Genomic DNA, 25,307 nt, shown 5'->3' on the forward strand with positions numbered 1-25,307 from the left:
GCACATTGATGGTGGTGGAGGGGAAGTCCCCATTACCTGTAAAGCTCTTTGAGGGGAGTGTCCAGAAAAGCACTATACACAGTACTAAGAGTAAGGAATTATTATTATTAGAAGCTGTAAGTGAGTTTCTAAAAGAGCTACAGTATAATGAACATTTTTACATCTTTGCCAGATTTCCATAAATAACATACTGTATACTAGAACACATTTACTGGAATCAATAAACTGGTTTTGAAAGCATTTGCTTTCGCTGCTGTTAGTATTAGCTATAATCAAATAATGTTGTGGGTTTCTTTACAGCCAGCCGGAAAGTATTTCTGTCTGTTGGATGCAAAAAAAAATGATAATTTATGAAATGATGAATACAAGGCTGTGTTCCATTAAGAAAACAAAACTTTCATCTTGCTCACCCTGCGGTCCATGTGGGTCCTAATGCCCCAGTATAGTGATGGGGACACTATACTGTAAACAGGCGCCGTCCTTCGTATGAGACGTAAAACCGAGGCCCTGACTCTCTGTGGTCATTAAAAATCCCAGGGCGCTTCTTGAAAAGAGTAGGGGTGTAACCCCAGTGTGCTGGCCAAATTTCCCAGTGGCCCATTTTTTCCCAACATATTTCAATATTATCCTTTAAATGCAGTAAAAGGGTAAGTTTGAAATATACTGTGAAATTTAATAACTTCAGATTATAACTTTTTTTAATAAAAAAAACAAAAATCCAAACTTTATCTGTTCACTGAAATTTGTTTTTCAGTACAGTAATATTAAAGTAATCCATACAGAATGTTAAATAGTAAAACTAAAAGCAATTTACTTGATCCTCACCACACTCATTTTGAACAAATTTATAAAGACTGTAATAAGGTCACAGATTCAAAAATGTAAAATGTATCTTAATAATAATAATATTTTACTGATTGAGAGGAACAATAAGGTTATGATTCAAAGAAGGTCAGATTGTCTGTCTGTAGATGAGGAGATTTAATCTGAGTTGTGTGAAGAAGTACTGTGCAGCATTATTTTATCTAAATTTAATAAGGTTTTGGGGTGAATATAATAATTTAGGGGCATACTATCATTATACTACTACCAGAGTTTCACTATCGTTAAATATGTTCCGTGATAACTCCTTTTTGAGGTTTCCAATAACAGATACTCTTGATGCACTAATTCCACAACTCCTTTTTTTTCAGTAAATCCTTCCACCAATCTCTAAATCAAAGTATCTACTTAAATTTATTAGCGAGGCATGCTGTAAAGGTTCTACAAAGGTCTATAAAAGATGATATATTCCTTTGTGTACAATATACTGTACCTCTCAGAAACACCTTCAACCGCTATTTAATTTGTATGTGTAAATGAATGATGTAATGTCTATAGACTGTGCTAGTGAAGAGTTAACACAGCAGTTGATTTTTCTTACCCTTTCTTGATTTTGTTTTTGTTACTTTTTGATTTATTCTTTCCTCACCTGTTGTATAAACTACTGTACTGTATATAATATAAGTTATTGTACCTGGGATTTTAATTTGTACAGTATATAATTTGTTACATTATCCGTTTATATGTTTTGTTTGTTTACAATGTTTTGACTGAAAACGTTCTGCAAACATATCTTATACACTGCAACAGTTTGTACCTTTTCGTTTGGTATTTTTAAAAATAGTCAAGAGAAATATACTGTAGACTGTTAAAAACGATGTCTTAGTAACTATCTCCGAAGTCATTTACTGTATTTTAACTGGTTAGTTAAAACACGATTCACAGAAAAACATTGGTAAGATGTACTTAATTAGTTGACCCATTTGTTAAAACCACTAAATTAACTTCCTTGTAAATATTTTTCTTAAGTGAGTCGTTCCAACCGCCTTACCTTTTCGACATACTGTACAGTAGGTACTATAAAAATAGTACTCGTTTTATTTGTTCAACGTACTGAAGATGTAATTCATTATTATGAACTTTTATTCAAAATAATGTTAATGCCAGATTGATTAGTATTATGCAATTTCTGTTTTCGAAAAGACGTATTGTTGCCTAAAGTACAATAAAGCAACATTTTGATTGAACCAATGGAAAGAGTAAAGCACGCCCCTTATATGTTTCAGGAAGTAAGATCTTTGTCTTTTTTTTTCCTAGTAGACATCTGGATTTCCCCGTTTTCGTCACTCGTTTAAACGCATGTGGTAACTCCAATCTAGACAGAAAAACGAGAAGCATGATTCTACCACATCAGTCATTTTTTTTCATCGGTCTGTTGCATCGTGCATAGGTGAGTGACATTTTTTTTGCCTGTTGTCCCCGAAATGAAGTATGCGTTGTGTTACAAATTCTTTCGCTTTTAGCAAAAGCATGCTTTGAAATGACTCGTGTATTATTATGCCTTGCTTGTGAAAAGTCACCTTTTGCGTTTTTAGTTTTGTAAGATTAGTTTTTTTAAAGAACATTTAGCGCTTTTACCTGTACTGTATATTGAGAGCTTGTCTTTGAAATAACGCCACCACTTGTGTAGCGAATGCTGGTATTGTAACTATCATCCTGTGCATATCCATTTATTGTATTCTTTCCTTTTTACTTTTTAGTGCTATTGTACAGTTCGTTGATGTCAGAGTATTAGTTTTACTCATTAACTGCAAGTTTGCTCAGTTGTGGGGGCAGTATGGAATGTTATAGTTACGCATTCTGAGTTTGCAAACGGCAAGAGGCCAGATCAGCAGCAGCACTAAGAGGTACAGTACAGGAAGGGCTTTAACCTAAGGGTTAATTGTATTCAAGAAATGCTTTATTTTCCTGGGGTAAAAATAAGTAATTGGTGAGTTAAATCAAACAAGTTGATTTGCGTGATTAGTTAAAGCTAAGAACCCAAGTAGACCGAAAACAGTAAATCCTGGGTATCTGGCACTATGCAGCTCAGTTTTAAGCACAGCTTACTGTATATTCGCTTAGCCTGAATACATGGAAGTTTAAGTTTGGAGCAGGGAGGAAGATATTTATTTTCTTCATCCAGTTAGCACAGAGTTGCCCATTCTATGGATGGCCACCTTATTAGAGAACAGTACTATTAGTTCTATTACTGTGCATACATCATGTATAATACTTATTCTTATGTTTTCAGCTAAAAGGACTTCATATTCATATTTACTGTAAGGTTACAGTACATCCCACATTTGGAAGTTTGGTCAGTACCATCAACAAATCTGAGTTTTGAGCACAGCCACACTGTTGTTCACAATAATTTTGTTATACTGTAGCTAGACAACTTGGCGGTTAATTCTATACTAATCATAATAACTTTTATTTATAAAGTGCCTTTCCAAACCCAAGGATGCTATACTGTACACACATTCCACCTGCCACAAGTGCATTCTCTTTGAGAATCAGCATACTGGGTTATTAGAATACTTGGAGCTATTTGCTGTTAATGTCCACAAACACCTAATAGCTAGCGGATTTTTCTTATTAAGTTTCCTGCATTCACTTTATTTGTTTTTGTTGTATCTAGGTAGATGTATGTTTCTTCATGTAGCACTGAACAGCATCTCATTAAAACTCTGAAGTGTTTGACAGTTTTATGAGCTGCAGTTTTTACTTCTTACCCTTCAGAAAAAAAACAGATTCTCTAGACCTCTCTCATGTTTTTCAGCATGTTGAATTTCTGCTTCAGTTTTTTAGTTGGAAAAAAAAAACTTAACATTTGAAAATGCAGATGTAAAATGCTTGCAGGGACTCTCTCAAAGTAGATACGGTGCATGAAAGATTTGCGTGACAGCTTACATATTTACTGTATTGACTTTAGACTGTGAAAGAAAATAAGCCTGTGTTGAGCAAGCTGATACAGTAAATGTTTTTTGAATGTGGCTGCATGAATCATAGATAGAATGCCGAGATAAAGCAGCTACTGTTACAATTATGTCCTTGACTCTCTGGATTTTCTTTGTCTACTGGCCTTATACAAAGATTCAGGATTACTAGTAAAATAGTACAAATAACTGCAACATCCAAAATAAGGAAGTTCTTTTTTCTGGAAGCAAAGAATCCTCTTAGGAAATGTCATCAAAAGGAGTAGCACCAAAAGAGGAAACTGACCAGAAAGAACCTACAGTATATCTGTAGTTCCATGGTACATCCTTTTGGCACAAGAATGATAAGGCCCATGATGATTGGATTTTGTGATGCAAGGTGGTTGTCATTTGCCTGGTTAATAACGTTAATAATGTCATGTTTTTTTTTGGGACAGGACTGCACCTGGCCTAAACGGATGTTGCCGTGAATTTCTGAAACTCAGAATTGTGTCTGAGGCTGAGAAAGCTACCAGCTGCAGAGATGTCAGATTCCTCAGATTTCTATTCTTTAAATGTTAACACACTGAAGGAGTCCATTCTAAAGAGGCTGAGTGAAGTGCTGGACAAAACCAACAACAAAGGATGGAGGAAGCTGGGTGAAATTGTTGCCAGTGACAGACGTTTTAAAGTGAGGTGAGTGACATTTGACGTGGTGACCAGTTCCAAAAAGTGTGTGCTACGTTCCTGCATGTACTGAGTAAATATGACAGAGGTCTCATTCAGTTATAGCATCCCTTTAGAGTATGAAAGGCTTTTGGGTCTCCAGGTTTGTGTGTTGTGTAGCTTCAGAAAGCTGGGAGATGCCTCAGTAGATTTAAATATTGCCTGGGAAAAACTACACTTGGAAGTTCAGTGCTCTTGTTTGAACAGTTGCCCATCCCAGCTCTCTGGTAAAGGTCCAAATTCTCTTTCATATCCTGGTTTTACTGAGTTCCATTAAATAATTCCTGACTGAAAATTTAACGACTCTGCGTTGTTGGTACAGTACTTATGCTATATAGAGCATCTTTTTGTTTGTTATTTCACAAAGAGTGTGGTTTCTACGAGTAAGACAATATAAACTTAATCCAAAAGAAGCAGAATTATCAGAATAATCAAGTGCTTTGGGTGGGCTCACGTATCTTACTGTATTACTTAGAAAAAATGAGATCACATACTAAGAGGCTTGACAATGCAACAGGTGAATATTGGGACCAACAATGTTTATTTTACTTTTAACAACTTACACTAAAGAACCAAAATTACAGTGATGTCACTTTTTAGAGTGACTTGATATCACTCTAAAGAGGCTTTATTAGTGTTGTTCTATACTAATAAAGCCTCTTTAAAGACACCGAGATCATTTTCATGCATTTTGCCAAATTAACTACATTTTATCACGTTTTATCTAATACTTCTTCAGTGCTTATGCTTCGTCATGTTTTAAGACCAAAAAGGTGATACTTCATTGCTCTGTTGTGAAGCTGGAGTAGCTGAATTGCTTCTTAATTTAAGAAGACTTTTTTAACAATTGTATTTTTTACAAAGGATAGCAACATCTTTTCAAAGGCTATTTACTAAATTTCTAAATGCATGAACAAAATGAACCTTCATGAACTTGCACAGACTGCAGTCTTCAACAAGTAAGACTGGTGGTTGGAAAAATACTTATTTGTCACCTTGAGGCAAATCCGCCAAAACTGATAATACAATAGAAAGTGTGGGGTTCTAAGCTTAGTGGTGCACTGCTGCCATCAGAAGTGATATGCTGTATACGCACATGTACTGTAAGTAAATAAGGCAATATCGACATTTTTAGTGCTTTTAGTAATTTAATTAATATGTACAGTATATACATACAGTATAAAGGCCTTTCTTACTTAATAGAAAAACACAAGCATAATGCATACTGTGTATACAGTATATACACAAATATATACTGTACATATGTCTATATAAAATAACATATACATTTGCCTTGTGATTTGTAGCTTCCTTGGTCAGACTGCTCAAAGTTGTGCTATGAGCTGCCACCATACAGTGTTTCTCAGCTGTGCTGGATAGAAAAAATAGTTTCATGCTGTCTGGTTCTTTTGCATTTTTACAGTTGACTGCCATATTATGCAATGTTACAATCTTATACACATTAAAGCACGGTGTATGTCTCATTGTGTGGGCTTATAAATAATATGGAGCAAGTATTGCTTATTTACTGACAGTTTTGAAAGACAATGGAGTGGGGTAAAATAAATATGATTATTTTTTTCTCAGGAACAAGGGTGTGAAATTTTATCTAAATTTAAAAAAAATGTATGCAACTAATTTTGCACTTTAAGAAAAAAAAACTTTGTTTCTGTTGCTGTTTGGCATCTTTTTGTTTTATTTCAGTCATGTGATTATTTTGAACATCAATTTTTTCTTCAGTTAACTACCAAATAAAGTATAAATCTTTTACTAGATACAGGAAGTAAATATACTGTAAGATGTTTCTTGTCTATGAAACACAGCTACTGTAAACCCATATTACAAGGTTGCTAGGAGGCACAGACAAACAAGTCCCAACACCTTTGGCATGAGGAAAAAAACAAATAAAGGCAGGAATCTGTTGGCTAGAATTATAGTGATAAGGAGTAGATACTGTATGGTGTGTTTTGACATGAAGAGCCTTCCTATTCTCTCTTACATCCCCTCCAAACTTTGTTGACAACAAGATAATTTCTTGTATAACATTCAGATGGTGTATAAATTGTTTTAATCTTCTAATAGCAAGGTATTGCTAGTACTTGGGGGACCAGTATTGCTGGTGTGCACCCACACTTCTTTTTTTCTTTATACTGTATGTGTATTGCCAGTGTATTAAGAGAGAACATACTTAATGGGCCTGACTATGGACAAGACTGAGTGAAACATAACATTGATGTACACAATGAGCAAGTGGAATAGCAATGTTAAAAACAGATCAGGAATATTGTGTGCAATAACTGGATGTTATTTAATTCTTCACTTAACTCCCAATGTGCTCTTTAATTTGCACATTAATATGTATTAATATGTATGATTCATTCAGAATATCCACAGTAATCACTCAGTGAACAAATGACAAATTTGGGACACATCTGTTTTGTGGATTCATTTTTTAATGTTTTCCCTCCTACCACCCACAGCGGGGAAGAGATGGACAGATGCTCCCTGAAAGTGCTGGAGCTGGAGGGAAGCCCGTCCCGGAGTTTGCTGAGGCTGATTGGAGATCGAGGGTGCTCAGTGAAGGACCTGGTGGAGTTTCTGCAGACGATGGGCCATGCAGAAGCCCTACAATGCATTAAGCCACCCGGTAAAGCGTTTCTTATATTGCTGTTGGCCCAAGTTAAAACTTTAAAGCAGCTCTGAATTTGTTTTGAAAGTCAGCCTCGTGCAGATGATTTCATTACTTAAAAAAGCATCAGACCCAAGTTTGTGACCTAATGCTCAAGCAGTGGTTTGAGGCAACCAGAAATCCACATAAAGTTTATTAGTTTCTAAATTAGAGTAAGGGCCTGTTCACAGTGGAGGTATTTTAGTCATTATGCATTGTGTGAACAACACAATTTAAAAAAAAAACTAAAGAACAAAGTGAACCAAATCAAACTGAGACCACTGTCATACAGTAGGTGGTCTGCTGTCACTACATTTGGCAGATAGCCTGAGTTCATTTCACTTCAGAGACTTGAATGTGAATAACCTGAGAGAATGAGAAAGAAAAGATACTGTATATCTTTCTTCAAAGAACATTTTTCCGGTATTACATAAACTACATTATACAACAATATTCAGGGAAGGCAGAACATTTCAGATTAAACACTTTTATGTCTTATGTGTTTTCTTGTTTTCCTTGGAGGCTGAAAGAGAAAACTATTACTAGAAGCTGTAGACGGTGCAGGGACTGAGTAACAAAAAGACGGACCAAATGTACAGTATTTCAAAATTAAAGACATACTAAGTATCAGAGTTCATTTAATTATTGCAGTGTGAATGCAAGTGATGTCTCTTGTTTTAAGAGAAGTGAACACTAATGCACTTTCAGCTGTGTACACTTCAACTAAATGTGAACTTATATGAACCAAATCAAGTTAAATAAACAAATGCAAAGTCCTTTATGAGGAGATTTTCTCATTAACTTTAGTAAAGGTGTAAGCTGAAATGGTATGGGATGGTACTAGAGTACCGCTCATGTCCTAACTAGTTAAGTTGATGCAAAATTAATTTCACAAGAGCATTTATTTTTCTCTTTATTGTTCTGAAGAAATTGACTTTTTGTTTCCACTGAGTTCTCGGTTTTCTAATCCTGGACTGCTGCATGAATCGCATGTCCTGTGTAAAGCACTGCTTCCAGGCTTCAAGCAAGTGATCATTAACAGATGCCAGAAGAAAACCTGCATGCCCATGTTTGTCAATCACTACAGTTAATTAATACAAAATTAATGCTAAGAATTAATAGCATTGCTTTTATTTTAAAACAGGGATTAAAATTATTATCCAGCCACAATCGCAAGCAGTTATGTCTGGACATACTGTTCGGCTTAGCTGTCATGCTGTGGGACATCCTAACATTCAGTACCAGTGGTTCAAAATGAAGGAAGAGGTGAGCATACAGCATTTGTTTTCCATGGCTGAACACATACTGTACAAAATCTTATTTTCACCAGATGAATACTCCAGGATTTTTCTGAGTAAAGATGCACATGGATAAATGGTCTTTTAGCTGCTTTGTGATTGCATCCAATAATTTTTTTTTAATCAAATAAATTATATTTTACTAAATTTTATTTTAAAAATGTTAACTATTAAATTTATCAAAATGTCATGTACTAGGTCGGGTGGGTTTAATTAGATTCCACACTAAAAGGTAGTCAGTACAACAGTGAGCAAAGCTGATTTGGCAAAATAGTTTCAAACCAATATATTTCAGTCTTTCACGTTTAGATTTGTCTGTGTAACGCCTCTATCCAAGGAACATAAGTAAATAGTTTTGTGTGTAATGGAACATTATATTCCCATTGGTGAGCCTAAAAACAAAACATTTCAGGTTACAAATGAAACCAATTCATTGAGTTACACAGTAAAAAAAGATACACAGGATGTGCAGACAAGAGAAAAAAGTATAAGATCACAACACTACACACAGCAGAACAAAGCGTTCAACAGAATCATGTTGTAATCTGATCTTTTCTGGTGGGCACTGTCAAAAAACACACCATAGACACTATTTGTGATCACAGGATCTCCAGCTACAAGCTGACTAGAACAGGGTGACCTGAATTTAGTCAAAGAAGGCTCAGTCTGAATTGCCAGTGGCAACAGGTTCCTCCATCCATCAACACATGCAAGTAAAATGATTGCACACCATAGGTAGGATGACTTAGACATACAGTACTCCAGGCGACTTGCTGAAGATGAACAGAGAGGATGAGACCAGGTGTAGGGAGATGCAAGAGTTTGGAGATAGTTGTAGCAGTGTGTCGAAGGGAGTGATGTACTGTATGGAGGAGTTACATGACAGACCTGAGGCAGAGAAAACTCAAGCTGCATGGTGGAGTTTAAAGTGAGCTGGAGTGGGAGGACAAGGTGGGCTTCTACAAAGAGGCTATTCTAATTATGAGAGAGTTAAAGTTTGGAGCAAGATGCATGTAGAGTTTGTTGTGTGGTATAGATGTTATTCGGGAACAAACATAGAGAATATCCTTGAGCAGATTGTGAGTAATGCCAAGGTTCATGGCATAGGAAGTGTGAAAGTATCAGATGGGGTCTACTGATCCATAATGTCTGTATTTAATTAAATATGGAAAGACTGACTTTGGGATAGTGTGACCACGAGTAGGAGAAAGTCTGTAGATGGACTACTGCTAAATCTTTTAAGTCACCTTTGATGAAGGACTCCGCCATCTGATTAAAATATTTTTGATAACAATGAGATCTATGATTGCTGTATTAATGGTTTCTTGTTCTTTCAAATGCTTCTTTGTGTAAACATAAATACACATTCATTACTTAGTATTATTGCAGCCCTGACTGACTTGTTTTTTTGCCTAAAGCCCAAACATAATGATTAGCTCCTGTTATTTTCTGCATTCTGCTTTGAATGTAAATTTCTTCATACACTAAGTTAAACAATTTGTTCTTTCTGGCTTATTAGTTTTCTGTTTGAACACTGTATGTAAGGCAGAAGATTACACATTAGTAACAGAATTGTTATTAGGATGATTCATCTTAAAATAGTCATGAAGTCTGCTATTGTTTTCTCTTCATTGCAGGTACCTAATGGTAATTCCCCTGAACTGGTGTTTAGCCCTGTTCATGTACAAGATGCAGGTTTCTATATCTGCAGGGTAAACTGTGGGGGATCCTTTGAATTCAGCCAATGGGCACAGCTTGAAGTATTTGATGTGGCTGCAACATATGGTGAGGCACATTCTCTAACTATTAAAACTGTGAGATAACTGATAAACAAGAGCTTAGTGATCTAAGAATTTTGTCTATTCCTTAAAGACTCCCGTGAAATCAACCACATCACTAGGGAGTTACTTCCAGATTCCCACAATCCCCTGCTGAACATATTGTATTGCTACTGATCTTAAAGAAGTGCTCAATGCCCTTTAAGATCTGGAATACCAGAGTGACCTCACAGAGATAGGAGTTATTGTTCTGAAATCATGTCAAACCGCTATTGTTGCATATAGGCAGAGGCCACTCAACTGGTAATTTGACTTATTGTGTAAGTTGTCAAAGTAGTTTAGTGCACTTTAACTGACTTAGCCTTGTCTTAGCCAAGTGGTGAAAGCCTATGCAATCAAAAGCATCTTTTTATTTTGCAATTTGTGTTTACATTTAATTTCTCTCACCAAAAAGTGTTCAGCTTGAGCACTGAATTTTTGTTTAAAAAATGTACATCATTTGTATTTCAACAAAATGGGAGATCATTGGAAGAAAGTAAATACTTTTTGCAAGGCTCTCACCACATTTACCTATTGAAGATTGTTTAAAAAATATTGTAAGTTAGTTATGCACTAACTTCTATAAATCTATGCTGAGAATTTTCATAGAAAGGAAATTCAATTTAATTTGGTTCTTTTTATTTAGATGTCTTAGGGGCAAGCTTGACTGGTACAGTATAGAGTTCACTGTCTCTGTTTTGTCCACTCATTTATGAATGAATGTTATTACATTTACATAGATATGTCTCCTACCCTAAGAACATTTTGGATTTTCTTAAATAGTAGACTATAAATAACTTTCCTTATTTTTTTGTGCATATGTTTCTAAACACACTAAACTGATAATGTCCTTTCACTGCTAATGTAATTTTTTATTTCTGCCTTTTTAAACTACAGTAGTGTTTAAAATAATTATAGAAAACTCTTTGTATTCCTTGTTTGTCCTGTATATACAGGACAAGCAGGACAATGTTATGTGTATCTCCAAGAAACTTCTTTCTTATTGGTGTTTTGCTATTGTGATACTGAAGAAAGTCCCCTTGCATACAGTGTTTTTTATGTGTTTCTGAAGTACTGTATTGCATTCATGTGTACCCCTGCATTCTGTAATGATTCCTTCACTATTTTACTTAATTTCCATCTCTTCTGTTTAAAGTCTGATTTTGTTAAATCATATACCTTACCTTTGGATTCAGCTGGTATAGTTCTGAAATGGACTTCAAAAGTAATTATATGTTTCTTAGTTAAGCTTGAAAACCAGTTGACAGTTCTAATAGTTTATCATTAAAAGCATTTGTTACTTTCCTCTTTTTCTTTTGTAAATCACTTTATTGTGAAGCTTTTCTAAAATTGAAATTGTAGAGGTGATTTTCTGATATACCAGTAAAATCATACATTGGCTTTGACCTCAAAGGTATTATTTGTGTTCTGCAATTATAATGAAGTGCCTTAAACATATTTTAAACAGTGTGCTGATGTCATATACAGTACCAGGGGTTCAAGGGTATAAATTTGAAATTGATTGTTTTACTAGCAACTTTTAAGATGGAGCTTTAAAGCAGTCATTGATATTTTTAATTATTAATTACAGAAAATCCAAACTGAAATTTTGCTGAAATCCAAACCTTTAAGGATTACCTTTAATATTCTGACATTGGGGAAGAGTATGATGTACAGTAGCTATATTGATGCCTTTTCTCTTTAGGATCAGTGTGCCACTCCATTGATGGCAGGTTGAAGATAGTGATCCAGCCCCAGCCTCAGAGACTGTTGATTGGGGACACATTGGACTTGGTGTGTGGTGCTGTGGGAAAGCCCATTCCTCAATACCAGTGGTACAAGAATGGGCTTCCTATCAAAGATGCAACCAAGAAAAGGTGTCTGGTAAGCAAAGCCCATTCTTTGCCTGATTTCCAGAAGATTTCCAGTCCCAAAACAGAGGTGGGCTTTGGGTACTTTCCTAAATGCTTTATTTCTGTCTTCCAACAGTTCTGCTAGGTATCTAGTAAGCAGACATTAGTACTCCTGAGGTGCACGTGTTAGTGTCCATCAAGGATCACAGATAGCAGCTTAATCTGCAACTAAAGAAACTGATCATTTTTAAAAATAGTATTTTAAGGGGTATGTTAATAGATCGAGTTGTCTGGCTGAAAGGAACAATCTGTGCATTTTTTTTACTATTTTTTATTTTGTGGTTGAAGCTTTATAAAATCAAATGGACATTTTTTGTTTGTTTCTTCACTTTGAATTGGCAAATTAATGGATCCAGCATCTTGCAAAGTTCTAACTAGTTTCAGTAAACTACTGTATAAATACATTCATTGATATTTACTCAAAAAATGAAAAAGACGTTTAGACTGTTATTAATCCAACAGATACCTTATGTGACACTTGAACATGAGGGGAAGTACCGCTGTGAAGTGTTCAGCAATGACGAATATCTATGGACTCAAGATGTGCATATTCAAATAGGTAAAATGTTTACTTCTGTTTTCAACATGGCACAAGTGCATTGATTTTATTTATTGGTCATAAGTAGCCTTAATAATTGTTATTTTTTGTTCTAGATTAAATATGATTATTTTAAGATGCAGAATCCAACCATGTTTGCTGCCATGCCACTGTAATGTTCAAATTTAGTTCCAGTCTTTTTATTTGACTTTATTTTAGTATAGTGAACTTCTCTGCTCATGTGCTTTGTAAATAATGCACACCTAGAGAACTATATCATCATTATTTCTTTGTTATCTAAAACACCTCTCCATTAAAGACAGCCATGAAATTGAAAATTATTTCTGCAAAATAGTCCTGCAAAGTGTGGGTACAATTTCAAAAATATTGCTGGGCCAAAGTTTTTGATACTGTACATTCAAGAGTTACAACATCTGTATATGAGAACAAGTAATTTACAAATATGTAGTGTCTCCACTAGCATTCTCTACTGTTATAACATCTTTGCCTTATTGATATTCATTGTAATTAACATCATTCACTCCTCTCTACACTTCTATAAAGATAAAAAGGTTACATTTTTATAACAAAATACAGGTCTATCAGGATTATCTTAAACAATTCACAATTGCAGTAGAATATCACTATAGAAGTGTTGTTACATAAAAGAGAACAATACTAGATGCCTATCTTGAAGCTTAAACTCAAAATGTCAGCCATAAACTTAAAATGTCTAAAACTTTTAATGAAACTTTTAAAAAGCATTAATTGTGTCAATGGCACTAGTACCTGTGATTCACAAAATATATTAATTTTCTTTTTTGACTGTAAGGACCAAGAATCTCTTTCAAACTTTCAGAAGCAATGGAGTGTTCTGAAGGTAGAGTCCTAGAATTAACGGTCCTATTTGGTACCAGGGAAGAAAGGACATTACTGATAATCTTTAACAGGGGTATGTGCAATACTCATAGGGCTGTTTGATCTTATATTTGCAACAGAAGAAAAAGAGCAGTGGAATAATTACGCTTTTCTCAGTTTATTTACAGTTATCCTCTTTGGTGTGTAAAGTTCTACATTTTTATCATGTAGAGTTTTTCAGACTTATTAAATTGAAATGAAAAACCTTAAAGATGATGGCTTAAAAACCCTAGTGTGTGGAGAGATTATTGGCTGTAGACGTTTGTTTGTAGAGAGTAACCATCTATTTGTTAGATGCATTATACAGTACAACCGAGATGTATTCTGACAGCTTAAATTCATACTTATTAGAATTATTAAGATCAGCATTTACACAAAAATCTTGCTTTTAAGGTATGCAAAAAACTGCCAGTTAAGAAAGTAATGGCAAAAGTAACATTGTACACTATTTTTTTTGATAACCAAGTGTTTTTGGTGGTTTTAACAGTATAAATTTGACTAATTCACTAGTTAAACCCATATACTGTATACAATGAAAGCAGTATAAGTGTGAACCTGTGAGGACATTCTTCAAAATTTCAAAATAATACCATTGATATATCCCATGTTAAATTTTATCAATAAAGTCATTATTATGTATTGTATACGCATGCAACAATACATACTGATTAATGACTAACACTGATAATACCACCAGTATACTCCAGTATACTGTATATTCAAAGTGTGAAAAGTTTAGTTAGAATATATCTGAAAACTTTATTCTCAATACAATTTCTTTTCTTCTTTTTAAATTGAACTCTTTAACCTTTGACATTGATGCTTTGTGAAATTAGTTGGGTGAATTTGGTCATATAGAACTGATATCTTTTTTCACAGCTGGGAATGATATTTTGCATTGGAGACGTCACCTCTCCAATGATGACAATCCAAACAGGGTACTGAGCATTTAAAATGTAACACATATTGTTTGATAAATATGTATCACTCAATTAAATTAATTTTCAAGGTCCACTAAATTGCAAATGTATTAAATAAACAAAGGCAGCATTCCCCCTTTGTGAGCTATTAAGTGAAATAAACAAAGTATAAAATTAACAAAGAAATCGAAAGAACAACTTTACAATTACATATATTGATGTAATATACTGTATAACCTGAATTACTTTGCAGATAATGTACTCCTTATTCACCATTTTCTAATTATTTTTCTTCATATGTAACTTGTTTTATTCTTAATTATCCTAGATTATGAATGTCTAGAATGGCATTAGACACCCTAATTATATACTAATTAAATCATATTTTAAGTATTATACAGTACTGTATATACACTATACTGTTCTGGCTCAGATATATTGCTGAAGATTAGCTAGAGGAAATGAGGATCTTTAATAGCTCATCTGTGGAATTCAGAGAAGGTAATGGAATGCTGTTTATTTGCGCTGGAATAGCAGGTGAGAATTGGTACTAGAGAACACAGGATAGTGGTAAAAGTAAGAGACCGGTTAATGGAAAACATTCAATGAGCTTAACTGCTATTGTATTTACTCGAGTAACTGCTAAAAAGATTTTCATCTGGTACCTTGGTGCTTTTAAGCATGGACCTTATTAGGCATAAGCATACTACCTTCTTTCTTTCTTCCATTTCTTTTAACAAAAGAAAAAAATATTCACACTTTTTATAAATCACTTTAGAGAAATGCAAAAATGGCAACACTAGCAACGTCACTGTATTGGATGCTGTAATTATAGTACTATATTCAACTCTAATATTATTTTTGTCATTTTTTTACAGAAGATATTTATGCCTTTGGACAGAGTAAGTAGCATGTTTCTACAATAAAAAAATATTTTAAAATGTCCAAATGTTTTAAGATACTGATCCCTGTCCCACAAAACAGTATATCCTCACATCATATTGTGTGGCTTTATATGAACCACATAAATATATATATAGACTAGATACAGTACTTGCATATGCTCAGTAAAAGTGGTAATAAATGCCCTCTCACCTTAAGTACAGTATAGTGTCTTTCAAAAGAATTCAGACCCTTGCACAGATTTCACATTTTGTTTTGTTTCTTTAAAGCTTGCAGTAAAAACACTTTAAAGTAGCAGTTACTATTTCAAAATGAATAATATTATAATAATATATCAATAATATGTTAATAGTTAAAATGACAGAAAATGGAAAAGTCATGATTGCATCATTCATCAAACTCTTTGCTGTGGCATTTCTAAAGTAATGTACTGTATGTGCACAAAATTACTTTAATGAGCTACACTGTTAGTTGAGTGGTATATCTCTCTGTGCAGTAAGAGTGGTTCACATGATTTTAGAATAAGTATAGCTATCTGTAAGGTGAATTTCAAGGTAGTGAGTTTTTTCAGTAGTGAATTTCAAGTAAATATTTAACAATGAAGACAAAGGCGTTTTCAAACCAGCTTAAAGATGGATAAAGATGTGTAAAGGCACAGATCAGAAGAAGGGTATTAAAACTTTTGAAAGACCAGTGATATCTCTTTGATCATGAAGAGGAGTATCATTAAGAACTGGAAGGCACACAGCCTAGATCGGGCTGTCCCTCCAAACTGAACAGCCAGGTACAGAGGAAACTGGTTATGGTATGCCACCATGAGGCCAGCGGTGACTTTAAAAGTGCTACAAAGTTCCATGGCTGAGAAGGCCACTCCAGTAAGGGAGCTTGTATGAAATATCTTAAATCTCTCACGAGGTTGCAACATAGCACCTGAGCGATACTGCAAAAGTATAGCCGAATGTGTTCAAACAAGGCAAAATGGGAATTTTTTTGTCTAAATGCAAAGCTTTACATCTGATGAAAACCCAGCATATTGCACCACTCAGTCAACACCATGTCAACCGTCAAGCATGGTGCTGGCTGCATTTTATTATAGCTCTGATTCTCATCAGTAGATATTGGGAAGCTTGTCAAGACTAAAGGAACATAGAACATAGATGGAAGAAAACAATAGAAAACTTTGCATCAAGCTGGTGTGCAAATTTCATAGAGACTTACCGAAAAAGACTTACTGTAGCATCTGTAATTGTTGCTGAAGGTGCTTCCCCTAAATATTGAGTTCTTGGGACTTAAAATTTCTGCAGTCAAAACAGTTGAGCTTTTTTCTCTTTTTTGTATGATTATATTTACTTGTAAAGTGCACTTAGAAGACTTCAGTTTGAGCATTCAGGTTTTAAATATAATATATATTGATGATAGAAAGGGTCTGAATACCTGGTGAAATTAAATACTGTGTTGAATATGATGGACTGCAGTGGTTTTCTGTACCTCCTTAGATGGTTATTTGTAAAGGATAAAATTTCACATAATTTCAAAACTGTTGAACATTTTTATTAAGTAAACAATACATCATTTTAACAGTCTAACAGACTGCAAACTCAAAAACTATAAATTAATACAATTTAGAGTGTTTAACTAGCTACATGTTTGCCAATTACTACTGTACTTGATCAAAAGTAAACACTAACTGTTATTCTTTGTTTTTCTTGAGAAATTATATAAGTAGTTTGCTAATGGTGGCATGCAAACTGAAGTATAACCCTTATACTGTATTGCTATATGAGCAGCTTTAATGTCTGTTGTTTCTTTATCTGTACTCAGATGAATTTGAAAACAACAGACACAGAAGTCCAGAAAAGGCTTATGGTGAGTGAAAATTTCTAACCTTTTAACCAGAATAAATTATTTCAAATAATTTCAAAGTTCCAGTTTATTCTGTGACTTTATAAAAGTGGCAAGGAGTCCAATGTCCGAAAGATATTGAGTTTTTAGTGTGCTACATGATACCAGAGCTCACTGTAAATACTTGTGAGACCTTAGATGTTGCATTCTCAACACCAGCAGTTAAAATAGATCCAGCTCAAATTTCATCTCAAGCATCCTTGAAGCACCCAATACTGTGAAAAGATACCGGCTGTGGTTCACTCCAGATTCCACTTCTGTCATGGCAGCCACCCATCCCCCTCCCCACATACTTTTGACAGGATATAGCTTCTTCTCAACTAAGTTGTTTTGTACTAAAAACCCTGAGCCTTTGTCTCTGTGCCAAGATTAGTAAAAGAGAACACCTTCATTATCTGTACTCTCATTCTTACCCCTAGCTGCTTTATTTTACCTCATTTTACCATGTGCATTGTCATGATAAAGTTAAATGTGTTGACATAGGATTCATGAGATTTCCACTTTGAATTATCTGTGGCTTGAGTTTGTGATTTAAAAAAAGCTTATAAAAATGCACCTCTACCCTTGGTAAGTTCTTGAATCACTTATGAGAGAAGGAGAAGCATATTCTGGAGATGTATTGGAATCCGGGTTATATTTATTGCAGTGTAACCATCACAGTTCCACGCAGGCTCTTGCCCTTGCCGCTCCACCCCGCTGGTTTGTCGCGGAACACCTGGGCGTGAACCCGGGTCTCCGGCATAACGCAACAGGGAACTAGCCGCATGAGCTAAGGAGACCCTGCTACGTGCAGGGAGGGTGATGACGTCACTATGCCCAAACTAACTCTGGACTAAAGCAGCACTGGAAATGCTTTATTGCCAAGGAAGTGATCATCTCATGAATTTAATTGCCTCAAATCTCTTTGAATAGTGTGCACATTATTTCCCACACACTTATTGGGAGCAGAAAAAAAACCTAAGTGGACTTTAGGTGTCCTACAGTCTTCTACACTCTCAGTATTTTAATATGCTTTGTAGATTAGGAACAATGAATATAACCTGAAATATCTATGGAAATATCTAGGATCTAAACACTATTCTCTATGTAGTTATTCCAGACCCACTACCCTGTTACTGATGATTTTTCTTCTAGTTTTCCAAGACCTTTAGACATCTAAAATATAGTTACTAAAACTTTGTTTTGTTGTTTTGGAATTAGGAATTACAATTTGTATGTTGCCCTGTTTTGCATATCTAATTTTGTGGTCGATGCTACAGCCTTCATATAAGTACAAGAAATATTATAAGGCACGTGCACCTCCGAAATGTGTACAGTACAGGCTGTAAGGCTGGGCCATTGAGCTTTGGACAGACTTAGCTCTTGTCAGTTACAGTACAATCTCACAAGCACAGGGAAAGATGCCTAATCTGTTGTTGTGCAGGTCAAACCCAACTAGCCCTGCTAGTTATATTGTGCCTCCTGGGGTGTCCCAGGTACTGGAGTCACCGTTACTGGAATATTAGTATATACACATGTTTCTTCTTGTTTGTATTTTTTCACAATATAATCCCCTTTTAATAAAATAATTACCTGTTAATGAAAAAATATATAATGCTAACAGGCAAATACTGTGCTAATACGCTTTTTTTCTCACTTTAGCTACTGACAAAGTGGCCCTGTTGATTGGTAACATGTCCTATCAGAATCACCCGAAGCTGAAGGCTCCAATGGTTGATGTGTATGACCTGACTAATCTGCTGAGACAACTCAACTTTAAAGTGGTGTCTCTTCTTGACCTCACTGAGTCTGAAATGCGCAATGCCGTGGATGAGTTTTTATTGTTGTTGGACAAAGGAGTCTATGGTAAGATTTTGTGTGTAGTCCTTACAATAGAAAGGCAGTGGTCCTTCACTTATTATTTTTCATATTCTTGTTTTTATCTCACATTTTACCTAACACTATCAAGTAGTTGTTTTAGTGATTGAATGAAGTGTACCTGATTTTGCTGCTTTGGATGCACATACTGTACTGGAGCAATTTGATCTACGGTATTTCTAATTTTAAAATATATGGGCTATTAAAGAAATGCAAATGCTGAGTGTAAAATTAAAATTGAACTCTTTACAAGGCTGTACCCTTTATAAAGATTTGTCTCTCATGTGAGCTTTTCTAAGACAGAACAGAGGAACAAGCCAGAGTGCATAATCTTTTCTTTTTTACACTATTTTATTATATGTGTGAAGTATACAAACAAGTCAGTAAACCAAGTATTTAAGATTTTAGGATTACTGTAACTTTGAAAATGGCACATTTTTGCAAAAGTCTTAAGCTTGATCCAGCTTGCTTTGTAGATTTGTAATATGTTAAACGCTATGTAGTTAACAATTTTATTTGAAACACTGCAGTGCTATAGATAAAGACTTTTTTATGTTGTGCAGACAAGGTGGTTAGAAAGCTCTCAGAATTTTGACCACAAGGGTAACAGTAAGAGAATTACATTTTTATGAAAGTGAGAAATTGCATTTTTATGAAAGCCATTCAGCTTAACTACATTAAAATTGGACAAAAAAACATTTTGCAATTATATTGCAGCTGCAATGTGATTACAGTTTCTGAATTTGGAAGGTGGAGAATGACAATACAGTAGAACTGCAAGGCACATATACATTTTGCCCTGTTTAATCAGTTCTGTCTGTTCTTGAGTTCATAACATGTGCTTCATGTGACTTCCTGTGAGAGACCTCATCCTGAGAACACCTACCCGATGCAGAAAATAACCACTGATTGCTCTTGTATTAAAATCAGTAGTTAAAAAGCAGTCAACAAGAACTATAAAGAAAATGAAGAACTAATATAAATGTATACCTTGGTGATATATATATATAAGTGCCTTTATCTTACAGTGACATGTTAAATTGTATCAGTATTGTTCAGACAGAAGAATAAAATTTTACCAGAGTAGCTGTGAGAAACATATTCAGCTGATATGTTTGCTGCCCATGTACAGTATATCTATCACCTCCATTAAAAGAAAATAGCTTTGTCCTGGCAGGAGTCTCAGCAGCCTGGAGCCCAGAGCCGGGGCTGAGAGCACATGGCTGCTCTTGCCCTGGACGTGATACCAGACCGTATCACTTGACAGTGAAACAAAAAAAATTGAAAACAGCCATAAAATACCTCAGAAATTCTGAAAAAGAAAAAGAATTGCCCAACAGCTATAAGCCAAAATATTTTATTATAATTGCTTGGAGTTTGCATACTGCAGTCCAGAAGACTTTATCAATAAGACAGTATTCTGTGAAAAGATTTGCCATCATTGGTAGCCCTTAAATACATAATTATACCAGAAGTAACATTGTCATTGTAATATTCAGTGTGTTCTACATTTATTTTGATTACTCACCATGAACCAGTTTTGTTCTTCTAAACGATAGTCCCAGCTTATTAGAACAAATGCTTTGAAGCAATAGTTATCATAAGCCTTGTTTTTGTGATGTGGTCACATTTGTCAAAACAAGACATTATAGGTACTGAAACAGTTTTAAAAGAAGAAGTAAATTTAGCGTTGGACTTGGAATGGGTGATTTATCAAGTGTCTGGCTACTTTCCTCAATATGAGATCACACAGCATGTCAATGCAGGAAAAGTGCTGGTGATTGTAAGTTATACTGCACTTTATTGAGCAAATAAAAGTTAAAAAAAAGTTAAAGTTATCATGCAGCGCAGCTCTATAAAATGATTTAATTAAGTTTTTTTTTTTACAAGTAGAAGGGCTGCTTTTGAATAAGAGGCATGGCAATATTCAGGAAATCATGGAGCTATGCCGTAAACCTGAAGTGAAATTTTAATGATCCTCTGTGAAGACTATCCTGAAACCCAGTTTCTTCAAAAGCTTAGCAAGAGTGCACCTCATCAGTACTGGGATCGAAGACCTCTAAGGAAAACCAGGTTGCTGCTGTAAGGGGTGGTGTAACACTCATCACTCTGAATTTCCAAGCAACCTGCCCACTGTGGTGACAGGAGACTATACTATAGGAAGTGCCATCCTTAAGATGAGACATTAAACTCAGCCTTGACTACTTTGTCATTGAGGATCCCTCTTCATTCAATGAATAGTAGTTTTAACCCTGGTGTAATGACTAGTTTCCACTCTGGGCTTGCACAGTCAAAGTCACATAAAGCTCTTCCTTGATTCAAACAAAGGAGCAGTGTCTCACTTTACCACTTTCCTCTGCTTTGTAATGGGGCTGCCTGTCATAATGAGCCTGTGTATCACACAAATACAAATCCATGGGAATTATACCATATGTATAATGTATAATTTGGGATCTTTGTGGATGGTACACTACATATAAGTGCAAGCATATATATTATTGTTAAAGAGGCTGCCCTCCATTTATTACCACGTTTGTTTATATTCTATACTTGGTAATATAAGGACGGAGTCCCGTATGCATTTGATTATTTATTTGAATAATTAGCATCTCAGATACTCTGCAAGTGCCTGAAAAATCATGAAAATCTCTATCTGCCCATCCATCTTTCACTTTAACTTCCACAGGATCAGGAGCAGCATAAACCCAGCAGACAAGCTGTTTTTCAGCCTGAACCTGTGACATGTAATAATCCCAACTGGGCATTTTTTAATGAATTGAAAACACAGCAATATAACAAATTATTCCTATAGCCAGAATACCCAGCTATAAACAAGCCTTTAAAGAGCTGACTGGCAAGCAATATGGAATATATAGTACCTTGAAATAATGCCACACAGAATTGTATACACCAAGGAGGAATGTGTTTTATTACTTATTAAATCAACTGTAATACTGTGGCTGGAAGCCTAACCTTGGACCCTTTGTTCAATGATCCTCAGTGGAGAAAGTAGGCTGAATATTTTTGTTACAGGCACAGTTTCACAGGCCTTTGGTGAACCTAAAGAAGTGGCTATTACAGTGAAAGAATGGTGTGTGATATGAATTAGGGAAGAATACTGGTTTCTGTTAAATCTCCAAAGGCTAGAAAAAGTAGATTCTACTTGACACAATTTGACAAAAAAAAACTCAATGGCATTTTTCAGTTGCAAGTGTAGTAACCTTATTTGATTCTTACTAGAAACATTAAAACTAGACTGGAGGGCAGCATGCAAAACAAATTCAATCTACTTTCAAGTTAGTGGGTTACAAAAACATCACAAAACGTATTTTGTTTCTCACTTTTTCTAGGTGAAACTGTAACAGTATTTTGTCCAGAGGTGTTCAAACAGTAATAGGTATACTGTATGTATTTCTGTGATTGCATTTTATAAATTGAAATAAGGGATAGCATTTATTTATTATGAATAAATATTTGGATATTTACAGGTGTGATGGACAAAATCTCTTAGCTCTTGGATTTTGGGTTCAATTCTGGGCATGGAGTCCTTCTAGGTAGAGATTGCATTAGCTTTTTGCCAGATGCTCTGGTTTTTGTCCCTTTTTTCCAAATCATGCTGGCTAGAAGAATTGTCGTCACTAAGTAATACTTGTGAGTGTGCTCTGTGATGGAATGGTGTCCTGTACAGGGTGTATCCCACCTCTAACTCTATGCTTTTGGGATCAGTCCTGAGTAATTTATATAATTGTCTTGTCTTTATTCATTTAGGTTTACTCTACTATGCCGGCCATGGTTACGAGAATTATGGAAATAGTTTCATGGTTCCAGTAGATGCACCAAATCCTTATAGGTCTGCAAACTGTCTTTGTGTCCAGAGCATTTTAAAGTTAATGCAAGAGAAAGAGACTGGCCTGAATGTGTTCCTGCTGGACATGTGCAGAAAGAGGTATGGTAGGAAGATGCATCTCTATAGAACAGTGCCATTTCATGCAACATATATATAATAACGTCATACTGACTCTTTATAAAGAGTATATTTTTTAAAGTGCAACAAAGAAAAGCAACAAAGAAATAGAGGTCAAGTCTGTTTAAAACAACTGCCATTTTGCAGCAGGGCAGGATAGAATTATTGTATTACAGAACCCTGCAATTTTTAAATGAACCACTTGACCTTCAGATAATTTGGTTTTGACAAAATGCTGAACACAAAATTAAAGGGTTTGTAAAAAAATGTGTCTTTGCTAACTTGGTTAGCTCAGTCTCATGCATTTATGTAACATACATAGAAATACTACAGTAAAATCAGACTGTTTTCAGAAGTACCCACTTTAATATAGCAGAGCTCAGCTGTAGTTCTGTGTGTATCATGACCTACTTTTATTGTGAAGGGAATGTCGTGAATAAGATATTTTGTATCACTTGAGATATTAAAAGTGTATGATAGTACTGTAAGCCTACTTGTCAGAAGCAACTACTGTAGCAGCTGTATGCTTGTACTGTAGGTCTTATTAAGTTAGAGTTTAGGAATTAATGCTAAATCTTTGTTAAAGTCATCTGCTGCTTCTTAGACACTAAGATAATGATGTACTGTTAACATTATTTTGTCCTGGAATTAATACATGTAGAGAAAAAAACTATTGACTAAGTTTTATTTTCCCTTTTATCACAGAAACATTCATGATGACATTATTCCAAATGTAGAAGCACTGCGGGTTACAGCCAACATTGTTTTTGGCTATGCAACGTAAGTAAGACCTATACTCTGTATAGTACTGCCCTACTGTTTCAGTGGGTAATTACCAAATAAAAAATCATCCTGCTGTCAGAATCTACAAGATATTTCATAAGATAATAATTCACAACACAATGTTTTGTATGTAAAGAACATACAAACTAATATGTGAAAAAAATTCTGTTGCTTCACTTTAAGTTATTTAATAATTTTTCCACCACAGTTTTTAACAGAGTATACAGTAAGTAATCTTACATAGTTTTTATTCATAGAAAATGTGTTATGACACTTATTTTATCCCACTGCAAAATATGTTTTGGTCACAAATTTAATAGGAACTTTATTTATTGTACAAAATCCATTTGAAGATTTTGTTTAAAGGTGCCAAGATGCAGAAGCATTTGAGCTGAACTCGAGTGGATTTACCAATGGTGTCTTCATAAAGTTCCTGAAAAAACGTCTGCTGGAGGATGAAAAAATTACAGTCCTTCTTGACAGAGTTGCAGAAGGTAAGTGGGGGAAATTAATTGTATTCTATAGAGCATGAATATCAGCTCCTGTAATGTGTGTGATGAAACTGTGTAAGTTACTTGGTTATTGACTTCCATTTTAGACTCAGTACAGTGTTGATGTTTAATTTCATAGGAAACTCCTTGTCTCATGTTCTCAAATATTCTATATTGTTTACATAATTCCAGTAATAGTAAATTTACAGTTTGTTTGAAGAATAAAAAAAATGTGGTAGCCTAATGTAGTTACAGTCCTGTAGAACAAGACTAGATATTGAAAGTTTGTACTTTGCACTTATGTTTTGCATCTGTTATTGTCATCACCACATTTCATTCGTTTTTCTGTAATTTCTTGTGTATTAAAACCTGATCACAAACTTATTTTAAGTGGACAAATGTAATTTCTTCTGTATTTGAACCATCATGACCAGCAAAGTAATGACACTTGCTGAGGCCGTTTTACAATGTGGTCATATTGTCATTTCACAACATTTTATTAATGTAATGATATGTACTGTATGTTACATGCTGTTCAGCACAGTGAAATGTCAGGAACACAATAAATATGAAGGCAGGAAAAAGGTTTCAAGTCACTTCGGAAAGCAATATTGGTTTATGAGCTCAGGGTCACTTGACTAGTCTTGGGGAGGTTTTATTTACTCATCTTAAAGTCTTTGGGAGTGACACCAGGTTGCATCATGCAGCCATTTTTAGTTCGTACAACTTAGTTATAAGAAGTTTCTTGTTGTTAACTAGATGGGAAGCACTGCAATAAATCTGTCAGTGTACTGTAATGATATTGTTTTCTCTGGATCAAATAAGTAAAA

At 34.8% G+C, this 25,307-nt stretch overlaps 1 protein-coding gene across 2 annotated transcripts in view; it reads left to right on the plus strand.

Moving 5' to 3' along the window:
• Window positions 1-2,122: 2,122 nt before the first annotated feature.
• malt1 (MALT paracaspase 1) overlaps window positions 2,123-25,307 on the plus strand; it is a 29,185-nt gene continuing 6,000 nt past the window's right edge. Inside the window, exons 1-14 of one of the 2 annotated variants that reach the window (XM_088912396.1) lie at window positions 2,123-2,272; window positions 4,238-4,475; window positions 6,986-7,152; window positions 8,318-8,439; window positions 10,109-10,256; window positions 11,994-12,172; window positions 12,664-12,760; window positions 13,572-13,619; window positions 15,456-15,479; window positions 17,302-17,346; window positions 19,024-19,227; window positions 23,008-23,185; window positions 23,909-23,983; window positions 24,353-24,480. In XM_088912396.1, the coding sequence (XP_088768522.1) occupies window positions 4,324-4,475; window positions 6,986-7,152; window positions 8,318-8,439; window positions 10,109-10,256; window positions 11,994-12,172; window positions 12,664-12,760; window positions 13,572-13,619; window positions 15,456-15,479; window positions 17,302-17,346; window positions 19,024-19,227; window positions 23,008-23,185; window positions 23,909-23,983; window positions 24,353-24,480 (1,567 nt within the window). In that variant the 5' untranslated portion in view covers window positions 2,123-2,272; window positions 4,238-4,323. The remainder of the gene's footprint in view (window positions 2,273-4,237; window positions 4,476-6,985; window positions 7,153-8,317; window positions 8,440-10,108; window positions 10,257-11,993; window positions 12,173-12,663; window positions 12,761-13,571; window positions 13,620-15,455; window positions 15,480-17,301; window positions 17,347-19,023; window positions 19,228-23,007; window positions 23,186-23,908; window positions 23,984-24,352; window positions 24,481-25,307) is intronic. The other variant, XM_088912397.1, reaches the window with a different exon arrangement.

This window comes from Atractosteus spatula, chromosome 3 (assembly GCF_055471065.1).
Source record: "Atractosteus spatula isolate fAtrSpa1 chromosome 3, fAtrSpa1.hap1, whole genome shotgun sequence".
Taxonomy (NCBI): Eukaryota; Metazoa; Chordata; class Actinopteri; order Semionotiformes; family Lepisosteidae; genus Atractosteus; species Atractosteus spatula.